We start from the raw sequence: 22,007 nt of genomic DNA, 5'->3' as shown, positions 1-22,007 counted from the left end.
AAAATAAAACAAAAATAACTTAAAAGTTATTTAAATATCTATTGATATAAATCTATTGATATTTATCTATTGATATATATTGATATAATATCTGTTGATATAAATTTTTATTGAATTATTTCTTAAATTGAAAAAAAAAGAACGAAAGTAGGATTATTTTATTTTTTCGCAGATAAACACTACAAATGCAACGAGATAGGGTTAAATTCCTTCCCGTGGCAAGGAAACATGGAAGAAGTCAAAGGGAAAAGCGTAACTACGCGTGTAACTCTTCGACCGGAACTACCATGGGCCATGTGGCGGCATAGACTGCGGTCGTAACCATAAAGCTTGGAAACACAGGCAGCAGATACAAGTTAACCTTCTGTCTCTCCTTGCTCAAGTAACCATTTACTATCAGAGCGGACAGGAATAACACATACGGTTTTACCATTTCTATTTTTTTAATTACATCACATTTAAGATTTAAAAAAATTTATTTTTTTCTTTATTATGACTTTTTTTCTTATATTATGTTATTTGGTAATTTTTATAGCACAAAATTATAAAATAATTGCATTTATTTAAATTTAAAAATATTATAATGATATTTAAAAACTGTTTTGTTTATTTTTTTGAATATTTTATTATATTATGTATATTAATTATCATATTTGAGATTTAAAAAAAAAGTTTTTAACGAATTTTTTATTTTAATAATATTCTATATGAAATATCAATCATTGAAGATAAAATAAATATTTTTTTGTTACTATAATATAATCCATAGTTTGACTATTTGCTAAAAATCAACTAATAAAAAAGAGTAAAAATAATACAAAAATATTAATAAAAAGAAAAACACCTTAATCATACTGCAATTATAATACAAATAAATACAAGTCCTTTATTTCCTTAATATGGTCTTAATTACACTATATCATTAGCTATTAATCATCCAGAACATCAAACCAGTCTTAAAAGCGTGGATCGTTAAAATTTTGTCTAGGTTTATCAATAATATTGTGCAATTGACGTCCAAGTCTCGGAGATGGTGTCCAGGGTACTCGACGTCCTAGACGTGATGCAAATAAAGGTAGAAATATCTGTTCCTCTGTGTATAAATCTTCTTGATCCTTTGGAAGTCCATATGAAAAATATTCCTCACCCGATTCTCTTCCCAAACGAGGTGTGAATTGTGTTATCTGTCGTTTCTCTGTTTCTGAAAAGAAATTTTATTCGATTGTGAAATTGTATTCAATGAATATTATAAAAGAAACATGCCCTGTTTCTCTTCTCTTCCAGAAAGAATCATCATCATCAAAATAAAAGCAAATTGAATAATGGAAATGTATTCGTGAAACAATAAATATATGTAATTTAAGTATACCTGGAATCGTGACAATGGCCCAATGTGGTTCCTCAAATGCGTTGGCGAGCGCCTCAATATCAGAATTAATCTCTGGTTTTCGATCCGCTCTGCGTCTTCGTCCAAGTCGGGGACCAAACCACATACCACTAGTGATATCCTGCGAAGTACGTTTGATACACTTGCCGTCGGTGCACGAACCAAACTCGTTACTTGGCGCTCTGTCATTATTCGAGCTACTTGATGAATCTCTACCATCTATTTGTAAAAAACATTTTATTTATATTATATTTCATCTATATAAAGATTAAAAGAAGAAATTTAATTATATTGCTGTTGCAAAGTTCATTTATTGTATTTAGAATTATTAAAAAATTAAATAATTTAATAAATAAGATTACGATTCGTCAATTGCAATTCAGCAGAGAAAGAACATTTAAATGTTAAATTTAACATAAAGTTTGATATAAATCTTTATCTATATTCTTTTTATAATATTCTAATGTATAAAAAAAGTTTTATTATTTTTTTGTAATTAATATATCAATTTTGTTTGCAAAATTTTTCTAGAAATGATTTTTAATTTTTTAAATAGAATTTTAAATATTTTGTATGAAATAGTAGTAACTATCATTATCATGTAAACTTTTAAAATATATTAACATTAAATCAAAGAAAAAAAAAATAATTGAAAAACATTATGAATATAAAAAAATTGACATACAAATAGTAAAACTTTTTTCTTCCAAAAAATTTTTCTCGCAAAAAAAAAACGAGTTCACCATATCGTGTAATATAACGCGAACATTTTATATATTACTATTTATAAAGGCGAAAAAATTTGCTCATTTCTCTATTCCCCATTTTTTTCTTTCTGTATGATGCAATTAATTTTCTATTATATTCACAATTCACTATCAGTAAAACGTACCGTATTCCCCAGAAGCATATGACAGCAAGTAGACCACGCACAGCAGTACGCAGACAAAAATGGTCGTAAAACGATTGAAAGACGAAAATACGGCGAAACCGATCATCGCTTCGTTCGAGTACACGTTATCACGGGAAGTTGTCGGCGAATGATGTTGATACGTTCTCAGCTCCTGGTTTTATAGGGGTGCAAGCTACCCCTACGTGTTCTTTTCTTTTCTTTTTTCATCCCCATTGTCTTTCCCTGGACTAAACTGTTATTTTTCTTCCCGTTGCCTCGACAATGCCGATTTCATTTGAAATGAATCCGTATCCTACTAAGAAAACATCTAGCCCCAAAGGGGGCCAATCTTGACGGCCCACGAAGCGATTTGTCTCAATTTCAATCGAGATCCACGCTCTTCCATACGTAATGAGAATCCTGGTTGCGTCTTGGGAGAAGATCTTACAACTACTACTAAGAGATCTTACTACGTATCTCTTTCAGTTTCTTCCTTCATTGTTGTTCCTTCTTTTCCTCTTTCGATTCTTCGACGTCACCGCAAACCGGAAACATTCGTACGAAGAAATTTATTGATTCCAACGGGATTTGTGAGAGTTTCACAACTCAATTTCTTTGCTGTGCGTTCACTATTTTGCTTTTGTTTTTTCTTTCTTTTTTTATCCTATAATGCAGGAAAATAGTATTAATTGATATATCGGCTATGGAAGTAAGGAAGGAATATTTTATGAAATAGAAATACATATTCAAGTTTTTAACTGATTAAATAAAAAATTAATTAATATTTTTCATTTTTAATTTATTATTAGTATAGTAAATATTGTGTAAATTTTTATAAGCTACATAATATAGAATTAGAATTTTAAATTGGAAATAGATTTTAAAGAAATTACTCAATATAGAAGTATATTCTTTATCCATACCATTCAAATGACAATTTAGATTAATATTAATTTATAAAATGCAATATTCAATTGCAAACGATGTTTGAACATTCGATCAACATCAAATTTCATGAAATGATGTTTAAAACCATCGTAATAGACTCGACTGCTAATTTCATAGAATTTAAATAAAGATGAATACACATGACTGGCAAAATCCATCGATGTCCATCGAAAACAATAAAAAAGAGGAAGAAAGAAGATAAAGTGTCGTCGACAAATAGGAAAATGTCAGGAAAACCTCCTGGCGTCTTCCTTTGTAACGAATCAATGCTGGCGCCCAGGGCGATTAGGCGAACAATCTGTTCTCAATTAAACCTGTCAATTAACCAATTCAATTTCGGGATGAACGAGACCATGAAACAGGAAAGAAGGTCAACTGGTGCTTGTATAAAAGCTCGACTGTGACTCTGCCTATCAACACATTTATCGGTCGATCGTCTCGGAGAACACGTGATTTAATCTACAGTAAAAGCATAATTTATGAATGAGAATAGAAAATTCGTTTTTATGTGAATACTGGATTAAGATTAGGAATTTTTATTAGTGTTAATTTATTAATTCAATAATTTAATGAATTAATTAATTTAATAGCATTTGATATAATGATAAAAATATATTCAATATTTTAATAAAGTTTTGATATTTTTATATTATATTTTATATTATAAAATGCAAATAAAATATATTTTTTTAAAGAATAAAAAATCCATCGATAAAAGAAATATATTAAAAAAAAGAATATAAAAATAACATATTGATTTTTTAATTTCATTCTGTTTTATTAAATTTTTATCTATCTTATTTCGTTTTTATATTAGCATGTATCACAATAAGCATTCGTCGAATATTTGCAAGATACTAAATCCGAACACTCGGATAGAAGATATAATCCATCTTAGAGGAGAACAGTATTGTTTACGTATAACGCATACTAGTTTCGAAGAGTAAACAATTCGAAACATTCGAAGATTTGTAGTGAACATTCGTACCTCATTTCCTTCTCCTTTACGATATCTCAATACTTAATGTCTCTTTGATAAATTCCAAAATACCTAATAAATTTATTAACATCTCAAATTCCGATTCCATTTTCAATCATTTTTTCTTTCGTTGATATCGAAGTTATAATAGATATTTCAAAATGAAATATATAAAATATTATAACCTCTAAAAATTCAAATTTATTTTAATTCTATTATCTTATTTGAGATATAAATAAAAAAAAAATATTATTTGGAAAAAAATTAATTTATTAATCATTCTCATATATATATATCATGTTTCTGAACGTCAACTTTGCTCTCATTTTCTTATTTGATAATAAAGAAGAGTATCGCTCGACAGAAGCAATTAGATGGAGAGAGTTGTGCGACACATGCTAAGGGTAATTTTTCACAAGCAACGTAAGTGGCCAACCATACTTGGACATTCTCGCGGTTACATGGACTTTCGATACTTGTCAAAGCAAACAAACGTTCTCTTCATACTTTTTTCCTCGGTCTCGCATACACATTTGGTACGCGTATCGCATTTATGTACATATATACTTATACAAACATGTATACATACATGATTGTTTCTTTGTGATAGTATTCGAAAATATTCCCACGTAAGAAAGATTTTTTCTTTTCTTTTTAGTTATTTTTGTTTCATATTCATTGTATAAAACATAGGAAGAGAAATAAATGAAAAAGAATATCTGATTGTAATTGAGAGGTTAGATTTTGTGTCTAATTATATTTTATTGTCCTAGTATATAGATAAAATCTTTGTCAGGGATCTAGTGTGAGCACAAATTGATGAAATAATATGAAGTTTAATATCAAGATTTTGTCCCCTACTATTCGAAATTAAATATATTGAGTGTGCAATATATCAATTATTATCCGATAGTTTTCAAAGAATAATAAAATGATTAATTTCAATTTCTTTTTATATTTCTAATTGAAACATAAACTAAAGATATTTTTTTTCTTCTCTATTTTTATATATTTTTATCTTATTTATATAATAATGTTTTATATATTAAACAAAAAAAAAATATAATATTTATACTCATTTGTTTACATGTATATAAGGTATCTTTCATACATGATTCCAGTGGTACAGCAAGATCTTCATGGTAACGTTTTGACAAGAAAGCAACGATCTCTTTACCGCTACCGAGAATAACCGAGTTCCTTAGGTACATACTGCGAAGTGTTTATATCGTCGATTCGAGCTGCGGAGGTGTTCTGTACTTCGTCAACCGAAGAGTTTACAAAGCGGTACCGATTCACCTTCTTGTTTTTAACACCTACTAGCATAGCACGTGCCTCTTCTACATTTTTTTTAAGTTTTACTTTATCTTCTAAAAAAGGTGCAATTTCACAATTATATAATTTTATTTTTTTTCTCTATAAATTAAATAATATATTATTTTAACTTTCATTGGAATAATTAATATGACAATTATTTTTTATTTGTAGCATTCCATCAATACATGATGGGATGTAATTATGTGTATGTAGATAAATAAAATGATAATCTACATTATTATAATCCTATCAATATTATTATATGTATACAGATTAGGTTACTCGTCCGTAAGATATGATATTTATATCTAAATATCCTTTTTTCTTTGTTGATCCTGAAACAAAACTTGCAGATAGAGCATAACAAGTATTTACCAATTCTATATTTTCATTCAAATAAAAATTTTTTCATTTCTCGACAATGTTGCTTCCTTTATAATAAGAAATGACAACATATAATTTATTATATACAAGATCGACAATGTCATCGTTATAGAGTTATCATGTCGTCTAAACATCGAATCGTTGTCGGATAAAAATACTTTTGAAAAATATCACAAATATTTAGTTTTCATTAGTCATCACACAACTGTTCGTTTATTTCATATCCAGCATAATGATTACAAACGAAATAATGAAACTGAATAAATACATATTATCAAGTATAATTAAAGCTTGTTCATTCATGATGTCTTAATGAAAATGAATACACGATATATTTCATCATATGTAGAAACATATATATATAATAAATATGAAAAGTAGCAACCAAGTAGTGGAGCAATTAGATTGAAAAAAATCCAAAACTTACTATTACTAAAATAATGCTTTTTCGCATCCTAACTAAGAAAAACATTTTTTGACAAATTAAAGATTTCGATGAAGTAAAAATTTATTTCAATGATTTTTAACAGTTTATTGAAAGGAATAGAAAATAATTGAATTATCGTGTATTCTATTTATTACTAGTGACTTTTTATACATCGCTAAGATAAGTAGTTTATACAAAAGTTTACAAGCATCTTAAACCGATCATTTTGCTTAGATCTATAGAGTAGAATATATTTAGACATGATACAACTTTCAATTGAGCGTATATTACATTTTATTACATTTTTCATCGATTTATTAATTCTTGATAAACTTCATTAATCTTGTTTTGCTATAAGATAATGTTATTAATTAAATTGAATCTTCTTTTTTTTAAATCTTTCATGATCAAGTTCACAATTGATTTGAAAATTATATAATGAATTATATAAAATTGAAAATAAATTGAATTATATGAATTATATAAATTTATAACAATAAAAGAAATAAAATTTTTTAAAAAATAAAGAAGGAACTATTAAATGTGTGATCTTTAAATTATAAGAAATTCAATGAAGATGTAGACAAATAATAAAGGGCCGATGTAAATTATTATGAAATAAGAAATCAGATACTTCTATTTACACGCATAATCTATACTCACAGACGCGTATTTACAAACGATCGCTTGTATTTTACAACAGACTTATCAACGTTTTCTTGTTTAAACAAAAACAATGATCTACTACTTTTGATTGTGAGAGAAGATTAAAAGATTCTACTCAATTTATAACGAATTTATAATTGTTTACTGTAATAAATTAAAAGTAATTGAAAAATGTGAAAGATGTTCAAATAAAATGAATTTAAAAAAAGAGGAAAAAAACAAATATAAAGACATAACAAATTTATCTTTTTTTTACTCTCTCATACTTGTGTCAAAAATATTTAAATTAACACAATATCAGACTATTTTATTAACCCTGAAATACAATATAAATCTGAATATCTTGGTAATTATTTATCATGCAAAAGATAAAGATTATTCGATAATAAATTTGAATTTATTGAAATTGATTTTTTTTATTAATAAAATTTTTTTTGATCACTTAAATTCTATTTTTATTTATTTTCACAAGAATACTTATTATAAGAATTTAAAAATATAATGTTATCAGAATTATGTATTTAGATATAGTATTACAGGGTTAATTCTATTTGTTTCAATTTTTGCACTAATTAATCTTATTTTATATTTTATATTTTATGTAAATAAATTAATTTTAGCTTATTATATAATATTTCGTTGATTGAAAGATGAAAAAAATTTTTTAAATATCTAATAAATAGCTAGGAAAAGTCAAGAATAATCGAAAATTATTCTGAAATTTCCTGGCTCGCTACCAACTGATCTAACCTTACATTTGATTCGTTTCTTGATAATCACAGTAGAACAGAAGCCACTGCGTCAAAAATAGATAGAGATCAGTAATTTTATTGCATCTGGTTCGTAGGCGATTCCTGCTTCAATTCGAGGGCCCACATATGCTGCGGCCAACCAGTTCGTCCTTTGCTTTTTGATGATTCCTCGGTTCCTACACCTGTTTGGTGTAAATACGATTCATTCTGCAATGAAAAATTTCGAGATTTAATTAAAAAAAAATAAAATTTGATATATACAAAACAAAATATTGTTTTATTAAATAATCTTTTATATTTTATTTTATTTATTTATTTACAAATTCAGAAAACGAACATAGCAATCAATGTTGTTATATATAACATATATTATGAAATAAAAAAGAAAAAATAAAAATGATTTACATTTATAATTTTTATGATTAAGTATAAATTTGATTAATTATTTATTTATATGCATTAATATTTTATACAATTGTATGCATGAATTTCATGATACTCAATTTTCACGTTTATTAGAAAAATTGTAGAAATGAACGTCTTAATAAAATGCCAAATGACCTTTCAAGATAAAGAAATTCTTCTTGGGTGGCGGAAAATCATAGAAAATAGGGGAAACCACAAAACTACTAGGGTGGTCCAAAATTGAAATTACAGGAACCACAAAAATCATCCAAATTATAATAACCGAAAAATTGAGGTTCATCGATGGAATGAATAAATTGTTAAAATTGAAATTTTATATTTCCAGTTTATTTTTTTTCTTTTTTTTAATCATCAAATTTCTTTTAATCGATCGATCACCAATTATTCAAAAAAATATTCAAAGATAATTTTTATATTATTGAATTTATATTAATATTGAAAAATTTTTCTAAAAACGAAAAATATGATTTATATCTTTTTTCTACGACTTTTTTGACAATTTTGATAATAATTAAATATATTTTTGGAAAAAAGATTGTTAAATCTCGCACAATTTTAAAAATTTATTAATATTATGACAGAGATTTCAATTACACTCGTCGCACGAGAATTAATGTCTCATCATGTATCGATAAACTTACTCTGTCACAACACGGAAGACAAATAGGTTATATGATTAATCAAGAACACTCGTTCCGACGGCACGTGAACACGATGAGATTTTTCTTCTTCGTCTCTTTTTCTTCTAAGACCTACGGGATACGATGACCAGTTCTCAACGTTGAGTTCTTAAGCGTCGACGAACAAGATCCAATTAAAGAGGACAGTGTTTATTTAAAGGCAATGCGTATGAAAGTGTTCCGGAAGATTCAAAGAAAAGTAAACAAAAGAGGGCACAAATTCGTTACTGAAGTGCACTCTAGTGATTTTCGTTTCGTTGTATGTAGATGTGCTAGAATATTGCGTTTTTTGAAGTTTCGAGATTAAATATTGTTTTACTAATTATTTTTTCAAAGAAATTGATTATCAATAGTTATTATTGTTTTGAAATATATACATATATAAAATATAATTGTTTTTTTCATTAATACTTCATAATAGAAAATTTTTCTAAAAATTTGATGTCTTGATAATTAGCGATATAATTTTACTACACAATTGGATGATACACAATTTCAAAACCTGTTTCAACTTGTCTCGACTTGTCTCGACCTGTTTCGATCTGTCTATCCATGTCTTCATTATCAAGCAATTTGATATATTCCTATATACGATAATATTTATATTAGGAATTGCTTCATATATCGCCATGCAGATTTCATCTTGTCTAATGAAATATTCTTATAAACAGGATGACGAAATTTATTAATGTTTCAAGTTTCAATCAGATCGATGACTTAAAGATTCTCGTCTTGTTAATTATGATTATTATAATCTTTCTTATTCTTTTAATAATTAATTATTAATACTTTGAATATATTATAAATATAATGGCAAAAACAGTTACACATAAATAGTATATTCGAAATTTTTAAAAGACAAAGATTTATAAATGAATTGACAATCGACACTGTAGCAATAATAAAAGGAAAAAAGATATAAAACTAACCTGATTTGCTTGAACCGTCTTGTTTCTCCTGCCATTGGACAAAATTTCAGCGCGAAAAGTTTGCGGTTCCTCTCCCTCGTCACTCTCCAATACCGCCATCAAGTATCCAATATACGAAGCTGCTAGTCTCAACGTCTTAATTTTCGATAACTTCGTATCTGCCGGTACATTCGGTATACAATCACGAAGGTCGGCAAACGCGTTATTTATGCTCTGTGTTCGTCTTCTTTCTTTCTTGTTTGCTGTATTTCTTCTTTTAGGCCTGACAACTACGCCACTGTCTCTGATTCCTTGTCTAAGATGTTGTTGAAGCGAGCCATCGACTTGGTTTATCGAAGAGACCGTGGAATAATCGCTATCTCTTCTATGATTTTGTTGATGATGATTATGATGATTATGATGATGGTGAAAATGATGATGAGGGACGTCTTGTTGGGGTGGATAAGTTAAATTGGAATAGTGTTGGTTCATCGAAGTTTGCGGGTATTGTTGTAGAGGGGAGTAACTGGGTTCCTGGACACCAATCTCTTCGATCAAGGGAGGTGTTGAGGCGGTGGGACTTCCTGCGCCAGAACTACCCCCAGAAATCCCGGAATCCGCGCCCCAGTACGTCGATTGGCTATCCGCATCTGGCATGTTCAACGGACCTGCGATAGAAGAATGGAGAATTGTATAGAATGGCGAATAACATTTTTTCATATTGTTGAATTTTCTTATCGTTTTTTTTATTTTTTTCTTCTTTTTTAAGAAAGAAAAAGAAATCGTTTGCCATATAAATAATTATATATCCGATAAATTGGTAATAGAAAAATGAAAAATTTTATTAAATAATAATTAAAATTCCTTTTTCGAATCATTTTATCCATTATTTTATTGGATTATTAAAATCATTTTAAAAATTAGCTCAAAAAAATTACAAAATATTCTTCTAGAATAAAATATCTCTCTCAATTCAATAAAAAAATAAATCTAATTTTTTTATTATAATACAACTTAGAATATTAATAATATCACTTCATATTTCGTTATTTAAACTTGACAACTCCGAATTGAAAAATATGAAATATGAAAAATATTATAAAGAATTTTATATCAAAATTTGTAATATTTAACATGGAAAAAATTTTTATATTTTTATATTTGATATTTATAGAATATGGAACTTACCATACGGTAATTGTGTAACATAATTATAGGGTTGATGCCATTGCGGATAGTAATCCGGCTGCGCCTCGTAGCTTCCCAACATCATATTAAATTCCTTCTACTTTTTTCACTTTTTTTCTTGCAACACAAATCAACTGATTCAAATACGTCCACAACAAAATTCAATCTTTTTAAAAAGTTTTAATTTCCGTTTAATAACAGATCCTTATTAAGTCATCACAGATTCGTATCGAGAAAATTGAAGAAAATTTCAATTAATCGTAATTCTGACAAGGATTTCTTGATAAATTATATCCAATTCCAATAGAGGAAATTTTTAATTAATAATAATTTTATCCACAAAATAGACGTATAATGATAATTTCTTCAAATGTCTTCGCTCCTTTACTTCATCATCATATATATTATAAATTCCAAACTGCGTAATAGATGATGATAATATCTCTGACAATGAACATGGTAACGATGATAAATTTGATGATTGTGCAAAAATAGGCGTGTAACGATTTTTAACAAGTCGTGACGAAGTAAAAAAAATATCTTCGATTAATTGTAACTCCACGAAATATACTCCATAAAATAATCAATATAACAAGACCATTCTGAATATAATTCAATACGTTCACGAATATTAATAGCGATATTAATCCGATTAAATCGTGATTTCACCACAATGAAACCAATTCGATCCCAATTTTCTCACAATTCCTTTCACAATTCCTTCATCCGAGGAAAGCTGTTCTTCACCAAAAATTCACAAAACTCGATAGCTTAAACGAAATCTGACGATTTTCTATTACGTTTGTCTTCACAGAATAGAATCACAGAAGCAGCGCGGAAATGAAAGTGAAATTAGTGAAAATATTTCCGGTTTCATGGAGCACGAAACACGAGGGGTTGGAACGTGTTATACCGCGCCTCGATGCTCCCTCGTGATCGATGCGTTTCGAGATGCGGTCCAAATGCCACTGAGAAAAGAAAGCCGATTTCGGAGATCACCTCTAGTGGTTGGGTGATTCTGTTTGGTACTCGAGCACGCCGCTGGTGGGTGTAGACGCAGGCTCCAGGAGAGGAGAACGTTAAAGCTCGTGGAAGCTCGACGAGTGGAATCGAAGGGCGGAGTCCAGGCTGGTCTACGCCCATGCGGCGTACCTCGTTCGATTCAATTAGGAAATTGAACAGGGGAATTGGCCAAAACCGGGGGAATATGATTTAGCTAAGGAATGGAGAGGATCCACTGTGTATCATGATATGAAATATATTAGTCACGCGATAATAATTCTTTTACTTCGTTTTTTCTTGATTTTCTTTTCTCGTTGGGCGATGATCAATATAAATATAATACACTAAGACTTCGATAAATTCGCAATTGAAAATTGTTATGATTAAAAAAAAATACACGAAATATAAACAACAAGGTATTATTAACAAGGTATGTTAATGTCAATTTCATTATATATATATTTAGAAATGAATCAATTTGCTCGAACGGATTTTAATTTGTAATTATTTGTTAAAGATCAAAAAAAAAAAAAAATGGGCGTCCATTATCCAAGTGAAATCTTACGAACATACCTTGTATCTATAATTAAACGTCAGAGAAAATTGGACATATCCGTCTTCGATAAATATATTTCCACGAATTTCATCCAAGTACATTCTATTTTAAAATTTTCGGTGATAGACTTTTAATTTTAAGTGCCGTAACAGAGTGGGGGGATGCTCGAGTGGTTTTTGATAAAAGTCGTCGTAATTAGTGGCAAAAAGGACTGAAAATAGTATCGGTCAGCGCACGATTCTGTTCTATGGCTTGGCGCTACTTTAAGTAGCCTTATCTGTCTTTTTCCCAGGGCTGACTCTTCTTCGGATGGCAAAAAGCCCCCTCTGTCAGCGTGCGTTACCGTCAACGCGTCATCGCTCCACTTTTTTACCGACCTTTACTCGCGCGACTCAATGTCGAGCAAATTAACATTCTTATCTGTGATTGAGAACCGCGGCCGATGTTATCTGCGGGATTAAAAGTGGACTTAACCTCACTTCGAGGGCGATGCCTCGATTATTTTGATCGAAAGAAACGCGAAAACGAACTTGGACAATTAAATTCCCTATCCTATCTTTGCCATTGGAACCATTGGAATCATTGTAACTGTGTAAAAATAAAAATTTTGATGGATAAAAAAAAAAATAAATAAATAATAGCGTGTATATTTTTATATCGTTAGTATTTTCTTCTTTCGATTCAGAAGGAAAATTATGAATGTTTTTTCGATCGATTTCACAGATGAGCGGTTCAAAGTGAAGTTTACGACGATAAAGATGATTTAAAGGCGATTTTCCGGGAACGAAGATCTTTTTCGGTAGCGTGCGCCCTTTGCTGCTGTACGTGGAAGTCAAAGGATTCGAGGCAATTTCGGACAAGGAGAATCTTCCGTCGGTGTTTCTTGAAATATGATACCGTTCGAATTTTTATTAACCCAGATCAAGGATTGCGTCCCTTCGACAACGAGTTACTGTGAATATCGGTCTGAAACGAACAAAAAGGGTTTGTTTATTATTTCGGACAACAAAGAATAACCTTTTCCTTCAATGACCACTCGCTATTTTTATCATTGATCGAAAGTATTCGTCTTTCTTCTTTCGTTACATTTTTTAAGCGATAATTTATTATTTTCGGCGATAAAAAATAATTATTCCACATTAGTTTATAAACAACACATAATATTTATTATTATATATTCGATATAATTCGTACATTATATAAAATCAATTACGTCTAAGAATATATCAACAAGATTTTGTAACAAGATCAATATTTTTATTTATTATTCTTGTTTTTTTTTGAATGTGTCATAGATAATTTGTTGTACTATATATATATATATACATACATTTGACAATAATTATAAATATATTGTATATATTTAGTGTAAATTAATATGATCAATTTTCTTGTAACACAGTATAATGTGAGGATAATATGAATGAGTTTTATTATAGGAAAGTTATATCTGATATTTAGAATATTCTTAAAAAAAAGATCATAAAAAAGAAAAGCAAGGGATATCCTTTCGTATGGCTCATTCATGGTTTAAAGGGCTACCGGATTTTCATGAATGAACTCAGCGAGCGGACGTAGTAAGAGGAAGAAGCAACCGGTCTTCACGACCGTCTACCAGTTTATGATATACAGAGGACACGTGCACGCGATCTCAATGTTTATGTTTTCAATTTGTGACACCGGAACGGTTCCGAAATCCGGCACGATCTTAGCCCTCTTTAGAGAGAAGTCATTCCGACCTAATGATACTAACTAATTTGTATCCATTTTTGATCCTTCGTCGTCTCTATACAGATTTTTATCTCTCTCCATATTTTGAGAATATTGAAAATTCCATGGTGAAACAATTTGAAAAAAATTTGAAGATTGAATGTTCGACAGTTTCAATTTTCGAAGCACAAAAATTAAAAGTTCAAAGATTCATTAATTTCCTTTTTAAAAATAAAATAAAAATCGGAAGTTAAAAAAATTCAAAATTTAAAAATTCAAAAAAAATTTTAAATTTTTATTTTTTTTTAAATTTCGAAGATTCGAAGATTGGTTTGATTCAGATGTTATTTTCTTTCTTTATATTCTTATATTTATAACGTATATGAGTTTTTACAAGCTTTTCTTGAAATATCGAGTTAAAATATGTAGATTAGTCAAGATTGGTATATATAATAAAAAATGTAACAGATACATTCAAAAGTCTGTATAAATCAGTTTGGATCAATAAACACAACGTTTGAGTTTAGCAAGAATTAATTGAAAAAAATTTGCTGAATAATTTCATGAAAAAATAAAATTGTGTTTTTTTTCCTTTATATATATATATATATATGTATATGATGTTAACACTAATAGATATAAAATATGTAAAATATATATATCATTATTTTGAAATCGAAATTACAAATAGTTTATTTGCATCGTCCATTTCCAACAATAATACGTATAATACGTATAAATTAATCAACAAATCAATTATTCACTAATATTTATTCAAGCTTTCGTAAATATCCGTATAATTATTTAATTGCTCATCCAATCAGAAACCATTACTGAGATGCAAGATTAATGCCTTTATTTTCGATTTTCTGAGGCTGACTCGCAACACTCGATGGATCGTCTGTCTTTATCCTTTCTATAGGAACTCCATTAATACTCGGTAACGCAATAAACTATATTTAGGGGGCGGCATGGCGTACACGTAGTATGATTTGATATCTCCTGAAACGCCACATGGCCCCTCTGAATTTCTCTTTTCCTCTCCGCTACTGCTGACTTAATCTCACTCTTTCTCCTTCCTTTTTTCCATCTTTCCTCTTCCTCTACCTCCTTCTGTTACCTCTTCTGTTTTCTTCTTTTTTCATCTACTGGTGGAACTTCACCGTTTATATAGCAGTGTAACTTCTGCTCTTCTTTGAGAGATTAACTTTTAATGATTATCGATCTTTTTATAAATTTCTCTAAAATTTTTTTTACTTTTTTTTTGCCACTTTTTTCTTTGCTTCGAATCGATTAAAGATCTTCCTAATTGCACATGAGTGGATTAAGTTGTGTGGATTAAGATGATAAAAATTTTTTTGATGATAAAAATAAAATTTCGAAATAATTATATTTAAATGTATTATTATTATGTCTTTTGTTAGGAGAGTTCAAATTATTGAATTATGGAAAACAACAAAAAATTAAAGAAAATAAAAATTAAAAAATATATATATAAGCTGAAAGAACAATCGAAGAGTTTTTTTTTTGAAAAGCAATCGGAAATTTGAATGATCATGTTGGAAAGTTGCACGAAAAATTCGAGAACTTAAAGAAAAATGAAGAAAGATGGGAAAAGGAACCACGTGTCATCGCGAGAAAAATAAATAAATTCTGGTTGCTGCGTTACCGACAGAGCGCAGAACACCATGGTTCAACTCTTTGTTTACGTCTGCTGACGTTTTCCGAAAAAATAACCTACTTAACGACGGAAATAATAATTAGTGAGCGAATCAGCCCAGAAACCCACGAGACTGGCACGCGTTTCACGCAAAATAAAATTGTTTGTCCTTTAAATAGGTCACTAATTGTAATAATATCAAGATATGAGATTTAATTTAATTTAATTGTTATTATTATCAAATAAATGTAAAATTGATGATTTAACAAAACATATATAAATATATAAATTTAATGATGAAACAAAGTTAAAGTTTCGTAAACACGATAGTACAGAAACGATAATAATAATAAAATATTTTATGATTTTAAAATAACTTAAGCAAGAGTACGTCACGAAACGAAACACACACACGCACACACACACACATATATATATATATAGTGCATATGCTTTTTCTCATACGTATAACCCATCTTCAATTCTTAACCTTTAAAACCAGTCACTAGTCACCGTTATCTTAACTTACCATACATGATATTCCTAATCGACATTCCACCTTTCGATTTTCGTTATCGCCGGAAGTCACTTAGCTGCAATATATATCTATTTAAGAAATAATCGCGACAACTCCACTCGGAGGATAAAAAAAGGGAGCGTGCGTCGCATGGCAGAGAAGTGGGAGAAAGCAGCTTCCAACCACGGACTGGAAGGGTCTCGTATTAGCCCCTTGGTCGTCCAATTCGATGCCTGCTGCTTGGCTCGAGGGTGTAAAAGTGGCAAAGGGACACACGCATCGCATCAAAACGCCGGCAGCTTTTGCGCTGCTGGAACGCAATCCAGAACACCTTTTAATCATCCTCTAATCTATCCTCGTTTGTGGGAAACCGCAGCGCGCATAACCTACATATGAATGCATATGTGAATCATTGACATATGCATTTTTCTTTTATTTCTGTAAATATATAAGGAACAAATTGAAAAATTTCATTTGATTCGTGAATATGTAGAATTTGCCATTATTTTGCCAATGTGAATAATTTAATATTTATTGAAAAATTTTTATAGCGTTTTAATTTAATTTAATTTAGTTTAATTTAGTTTTCTTTTAGTTTGGTATTTTTTTTTACATAGGTTATCTTATATGCATAAATAAAATTATGATGGAAGTCCATATTGAATTGATATATTTATATTGCTATTAATGCAATGTAAACAATTGAAAACGATTAAAAACAATTGAAAATTGATCCGATCGAAAAATTGTTCCTGAAATGCGTGGTTCTCAGGGAAGAGCGGTGGTAATCGACCGCCTGGCATCAAAGGGAAGAAATTAGTCGTCCTTAGAAGTGGTCGATCGCGCGGCGTCTGCCTTTGACAACGTCTCAACGTCTGTCAAGAAGTTTCTGCGACCAGACTAGCAGTCAACCACTTGACCAATTGCTTTCTCCACTATCTATTAGGAAAAAAAAAACTAGAATAAAAAAAGAGAATATATGGAAAAAAGGAATTAATGGGGGAAAAAATAGAGAGTAAGCGCCAAGAAAGAATTTCGGAAGAGAATTTCAAGCAACAAATATACAACAGTCGCAACATTTCATTTAAAAAGATCGATATTCTACATATTGCTGATAAGTATAACAAATTATTAAGTGTGGATACTATGTCTGGTAACAATCGAGTATATAAGGCCAGATGCCTTCCGTTATCATTAATAATTTATTACATTTTTTTTCTTCTCGATATTTTTCTAACTCTGTCATATATAGGTTTACGAGCGTGACTCAATCAATTAACATTCTTCGATAATGTAGTTTTTAATCCGTATACCATTTAATGACTCATACTTGTGTAATATGTATATTATTTAATTTGAAAACATTATAGGTATTATCGAGTATTTGTATTTATGCAAACTTTTTACCATTTGCCGTTAATTTTTTTAATTTAAATATTAATTAATGAGATTAACATAATGCAGAAGCATATGTGATCATAGAAGAACAGGAAAACAGGTGCCAGTTTACTCAATATTTATATGATAGGTTGTCTCTTGGGATTGCTACCGTTTAGAATGAATCCCTTTGGTGACAGGGGATATTCCAGGCCATTTTTCTTATTTTACAGTCAAAATAGTGAAAAAACCTCGGTTAATCTTGCTACACAGGAAATTATGGTTACAATTAAAAAAAATCATTGAAAAACAAAAGTTAAATTAAAAACTAAAAGTTTCAAAATGCAAAAGTTTAAAAGTTTAATTTTATTTATATATTTTAATAAGCAAAAGATATTTATGTTTTTTCTTTATTTTTTGTCATTATCTGTACATTAATATAAAGAAATAAATAGTAATAAATATTTTATTACTTTAAATGATATTTCGATTATCTTGTATCTTGACAACAAAAACGGCGTCGTTTGATGTCGAGCACGCCATTTTGGTAGTAATGGGTAAAGAGTCGAAAAGAACCGCTGAAGGAGAGGATAAAAAAGTTTGTCAAGAAGGGAAAGAAGTCACTGGTTACGCCCTCATCTCGAATTTCTCGCGATGAGATCGCCAATAGTAGTGGGCGTCAATCGGTAGGCTCTCTTACACGAAATTCGATATGGATCTTTCTCCCACCGATTATGTGTGTGTGCTTAGCGAAGTTTTCATCCAAAATCTTTTATCACTCATTAATTTTTTTATTATCTATTCGTTACTCTTCAACATACATATATTAGAACTCTGTAAATTCATTTAGGATTAAAATTTATTTTAGGATCGCGATTAAAAATAAATAATTACTCCAAATAAGAATAGAATAGAATAGAAGTATATATATATATAAAAAAAAAGTATCGAATAACGGATATATTTTTTATACCATTTCTAGAGTGATGTAATAGTAAGAGGCTGACCTTGAAATTTGTTTGGCGCCAGTCTCTTATTGCAGATCTTTTCCTAGAAAATTTACGAGTTTTCCTCGGTTTTCGTATATGCCAACGAGAAAGAAGAGACTCCAATCGTTGACGTAGGTAACCGAAAAGCTTCGTTCCTCATGTGCAACCACTTGAACTTTTTATACGTGTCTCTTTGTATTTCACACTCCAATCTTCGATTCATCTTCCTTCTTATTTCATTTTCTTTCACCTTCTGCGAATCTTTTGACATCCTAAAGATCTCTTTGCAAAATAAATATTTTATTTGAATTTTGTTTTAAAATGATTTAAAAAGAAAAAAGTATTGAATTGTGATACAATTTTATCTATAACAAAATATCAGATAATTATGTTTAAAATAAAATATTACAAAAATCCATTATAAAGTTACTTTGTAATGTATTTTATGCTGTAAAATTTAAATTTTTGTGAATAAAAATATGATATATGATTTTTACTTTCTTCGATAGTATATGTTATTTTTTTTTATCATTTATTGACATTCTTGTTTTTTATTTTTTTTATTATTTATTACACAAAAAGATTCCAAAAATTGTTCAAAAGAAAATTTTCCATGTGTGTGCCAGATCCTTATTTCCTTCATATTTAAAAAAAACGGCAACCGATTACAAAAGCAAGACGAATCTATTGTATTCTAACTTCGGACACATATGCAGTCTCGTGAGCACAGTATTGTGCGTCCCTAGTTTCGGATTACATTTTATTGAGGCACTTGTCTTTCCTCGATGGCGCGTGACACAGGTTAAGTTGTCTTTTGAAGGAGACAGTTTTCTTTCATTTTTTTGGTTTCCTTACCTCGTCGAGGGAGGTCGGCGCCAGTCTCATTGCGGGATTCCGTCGATATCACAGAAAAAGGAAAACAGTTTCTTTAAATATGCGTATTGGTATCCGGGAAATTGGAGAACGTGCACAATGTGTAAAAGGTCAGTCTAGAATTCGATTTGGTGTCGTCTTTGAAATTCAAACCAACGGAAGTTGAATATATGTAATTTTTATGGCAGACTAAAAAATTTTTTAAATACAAAAAGAATTTACACTTTCTAAATTTACATCTTATTAAAAAATATCTTAAAATTCGAACGAATAATCCCAATGCTATTTAATTTTATTATATATATCATTAATAAAATAATATGCACATAAGTATATATATTATAAATCCTAGATAATGATTCCTCCAAACATCTGTTTCCAAATATCATTTCAAAAATTATCTAAATCACTTTCCACATCACTCTCTCGAAAATCCTCAGTAAATACAACAATTGTGTGCTTTTGAATTGCTTCTCTTACTTTACCAATTCATTGTGCATGTTAATAAAGCGTAAAAAAAAAACAGACGAACGCTAAACATGGAAACTACTAGGACATAAATAACATTCGCGAGAAGAATGGAAGACACAAATGTTTTTCTGTTGCGAGTGTTCATTGCGGAAAAATGGTGGGTTCTCGCAGATGTCGACCACATTGATGACGACCTAGCACTGAAATTCGCTCCCTGTTTTCTTCGCTGCGGGATGTCTACTATTTCCACAGACTGCGACAACCTAACCCCAATTTACGCAATCACCACTTGCTATTCACTCCTCCGCAATAACTAAATGCATTTCTTTCCGAGTGATGGCACTATTAGCAATTGGAAGCGATATTTTTGCTAAAGATGGTTCTATTATTGATGAAATGTGTTCATAAAGTTATTAACAAAAATTTTTGATCCATTAATAACAAGAATGTTAGAATTATTTACATTTTCTATAAATTTAATTATTATTATTATTATATATTATTATTAATTATTATTTTTATAAATACACAAATCATTTACAATTGGAATTTTAAAAATTATAAGTTACTATCTATTACTAATAAGTATTTTTTTAAAGCTAAATAATTTTTTCAATTTAAGGACTTTCTTTTCGAACTATAATAATTGTGAGATTTTTTTAATTGCTTGCTTGAGTTGTTAATCGTTCAGAAAGCACGAAGATCCTTTTTTTAAATACTTGACCGAAGTGTTCATGAAAATGCAGGACCTGTTTTCCCACGAAAGGGCGAACGTCCCAAGGGTGTTTTAAGCACGTGTTGCAACTGCACTTGCAACCCTTAAAATGTACTTAGTTAATGATGTCATCAAATTCCCACATATTCACTATTGTCTATTTTTTAATCTAATAAATCATTCATATAATTCTCCTGATATTTTTTACTTAATTTCTATTTTCGATCTTTTACTAGATAAAATCACATCCTTTTTTTTATAATAAATTATAATTTTTTCTTTATTTCTCTTTTTCAGATAATTTTATTATTTTATATATTTATTATTTATAATTTATATTTTTTTAACAATTTTTTTCAATAACATTATATTATAAAAATTATTTGGATAAAATTTTTCGTTTTTTTTATACAACATGAATGGTAATTTTTGTAAAAAAAAAAATAGAGAATTTCATTTAAATCGAATTTGAGGAAAATCACTTTCTCAAAAGGATTTCTTGATCGTATCGATTTCTTCCACGGATAAAACAAGCAGTTCTTTCTCTTCTCGGTTTACTCGCTGCTTCTATGGATTGCGTGCAAGAAAGAAAAATATGTATCCGTGTAAAAAAGATCGGTCGAAGTAAAAACATTAGCCTAAGTAAACAGTGACACGAGCTGAGGTTAATATACTAGTAACTAGAAATTAACCTAACTCCTTTTATTCTTATTTTAGAATTATAAATCTGCATAGTTAAAATTTATATATAATAAATTTTGCACTAATATCATAATAGTTTAATCAATCTTTTTTATCAAAAATTTTATATGATTTTTATTTTTATATATTTCTTTAATTTTATAGAGTATCAATTTTGATGGAGTGTTACGAAGAAAAAATAAGAAATAATCATTATTATATCATGTATTAAATAATTTTTTTTTATTCAAAAAAGAAACAAAATATATTAAAAGAAAATTTTTTATTAGCATGAATTATGAATACATTATAAAATATTTAAATATATACAATAATATTAATATAATAAGAACATTACTAAAAAGTATCGATGGCATATAAATAATGTAAGTAATATTAGTAATTCGTTTAATATACAGGAAAATAAAGCGTAACGGAAAAAATATCTTCACAAAGAGGAAACAATATAATAAGTTTATTTCTTAAAACTCTATTTATTTTT

The 22,007-nt window shown here is 29.0% G+C and overlaps 3 protein-coding genes and 1 long non-coding RNA gene across 11 annotated transcripts in view; 2 read left to right on the top strand and 2 right to left on the bottom strand.

Moving 5' to 3' along the window:
• Nucleotides 1-1,743, top strand: part of LOC107994112 (la-related protein 1B) — a 30,464-nt gene extending 28,721 nt beyond the window's left edge. For 5 of the 7 annotated variants that reach the window (XR_009830239.1, XR_009830248.1, XR_009830246.1 and 2 more), the window contains 2 exons: nt 173-1,075; nt 1,285-1,743. The gene's annotated coding sequence lies outside the window, so the exon portion shown is untranslated. The remainder of the gene's footprint in view (nt 1-172; nt 1,076-1,284) is intronic. The other 2 variants (XR_009830243.1, XR_009830244.1) reach the window with 2 other exon arrangements.
• On the bottom strand, nt 861-7,803 carry LOC107994116 (PBAN-type neuropeptides). 2 transcript variants are annotated; one of them, XM_028664945.2, is made up of 6 exons: nt 4,648-5,330; nt 4,216-4,391; nt 3,203-3,686; nt 2,280-2,943; nt 1,370-1,606; nt 861-1,201 (listed from the first exon to the last, which is right to left on the bottom strand). In XM_028664945.2, the coding sequence occupies exons 4-6, from the start codon at nt 2,383-2,385 to the stop codon at nt 957-959; spliced, it is 588 nt and encodes a 195-aa protein (XP_028520746.1). In that variant the 5' UTR covers nt 2,386-2,943; nt 3,203-3,686; nt 4,216-4,391; nt 4,648-5,330; the 3' UTR covers nt 861-956. The 2 variants fall into 2 exon arrangements, with proteins under 2 accessions (XP_028520746.1, XP_061932424.1); XM_062076440.1 differs by lacking the exons at nt 3,203-3,686; nt 4,216-4,391; nt 4,648-5,330 and adding an exon at nt 7,756-7,803.
• On the top strand, nt 4,703-5,766 carry LOC133666288 (uncharacterized). Its single transcript, XR_009830250.1, has 2 exons — nt 4,703-4,835; nt 5,328-5,766. It is a non-coding gene; the product is annotated as an uncharacterized LOC133666288 (long non-coding RNA).
• On the bottom strand, nt 6,467-20,431 carry LOC107994114 (heart- and neural crest derivatives-expressed protein 1). Its single transcript, XM_017050885.3, has 6 exons — nt 19,621-20,431; nt 18,784-19,047; nt 16,412-17,338; nt 10,955-13,478; nt 9,788-10,434; nt 6,467-7,959 (listed from the first exon to the last, which is right to left on the bottom strand). Exons 4-6 carry the CDS (start codon nt 11,037-11,039, stop codon nt 7,828-7,830), a joined length of 864 nt encoding a protein of 287 aa, XP_016906374.2. The 5' UTR covers nt 11,040-13,478; nt 16,412-17,338; nt 18,784-19,047; nt 19,621-20,431; the 3' UTR covers nt 6,467-7,827.
• Between the last annotated feature and the right edge of the window lie 1,576 nt (nt 20,432-22,007).

Source organism: Apis cerana, linkage group LG6, assembly GCF_029169275.1.
Source record: "Apis cerana isolate GH-2021 linkage group LG6, AcerK_1.0, whole genome shotgun sequence".
Taxonomy (NCBI): domain Eukaryota; kingdom Metazoa; phylum Arthropoda; class Insecta; order Hymenoptera; family Apidae; genus Apis; species Apis cerana.
The sequence above is the reverse complement of the archived record's forward strand: the minus strand, read 5'-3'. Positions and strand labels throughout refer to the sequence as shown.

Coding starts and splice junctions, on each gene's coding strand:
- LOC107994116 (XM_062076440.1), bottom strand. CDS start 2,385: ATGATCGGTTTCGCCGTATTTTCGTCTTTCAATCGTTTTACGACCATT. Junction 1,607..2,279: donor ATATGCTTCTGGGGAATACG/GTACGTTTTACT, acceptor TTTTACAAATAG/ATGGTAGAGATTCATCAAGT. Junction 1,202..1,369: donor GGCCATTGTCACGATTCCAG/GTATACTTAAAT, acceptor ATTTCTTTTCAG/AAACAGAGAAACGACAGATA.
- LOC107994114 (XM_017050885.3), bottom strand. CDS start 11,039: ATGATGTTGGGAAGCTACGAGGCGCAGCCGGATTACTATCCGCAATGG. Junction 10,435..10,954: donor TGTTACACAATTACCGTATG/GTAAGTTCCATA, acceptor CTTCTATCGCAG/GTCCGTTGAACATGCCAGAT. Junction 7,960..9,787: donor AGACGGTTCAAGCAAATCAG/GTTAGTTTTATA, acceptor TTTTCATTGCAG/AATGAATCGTATTTACACCA.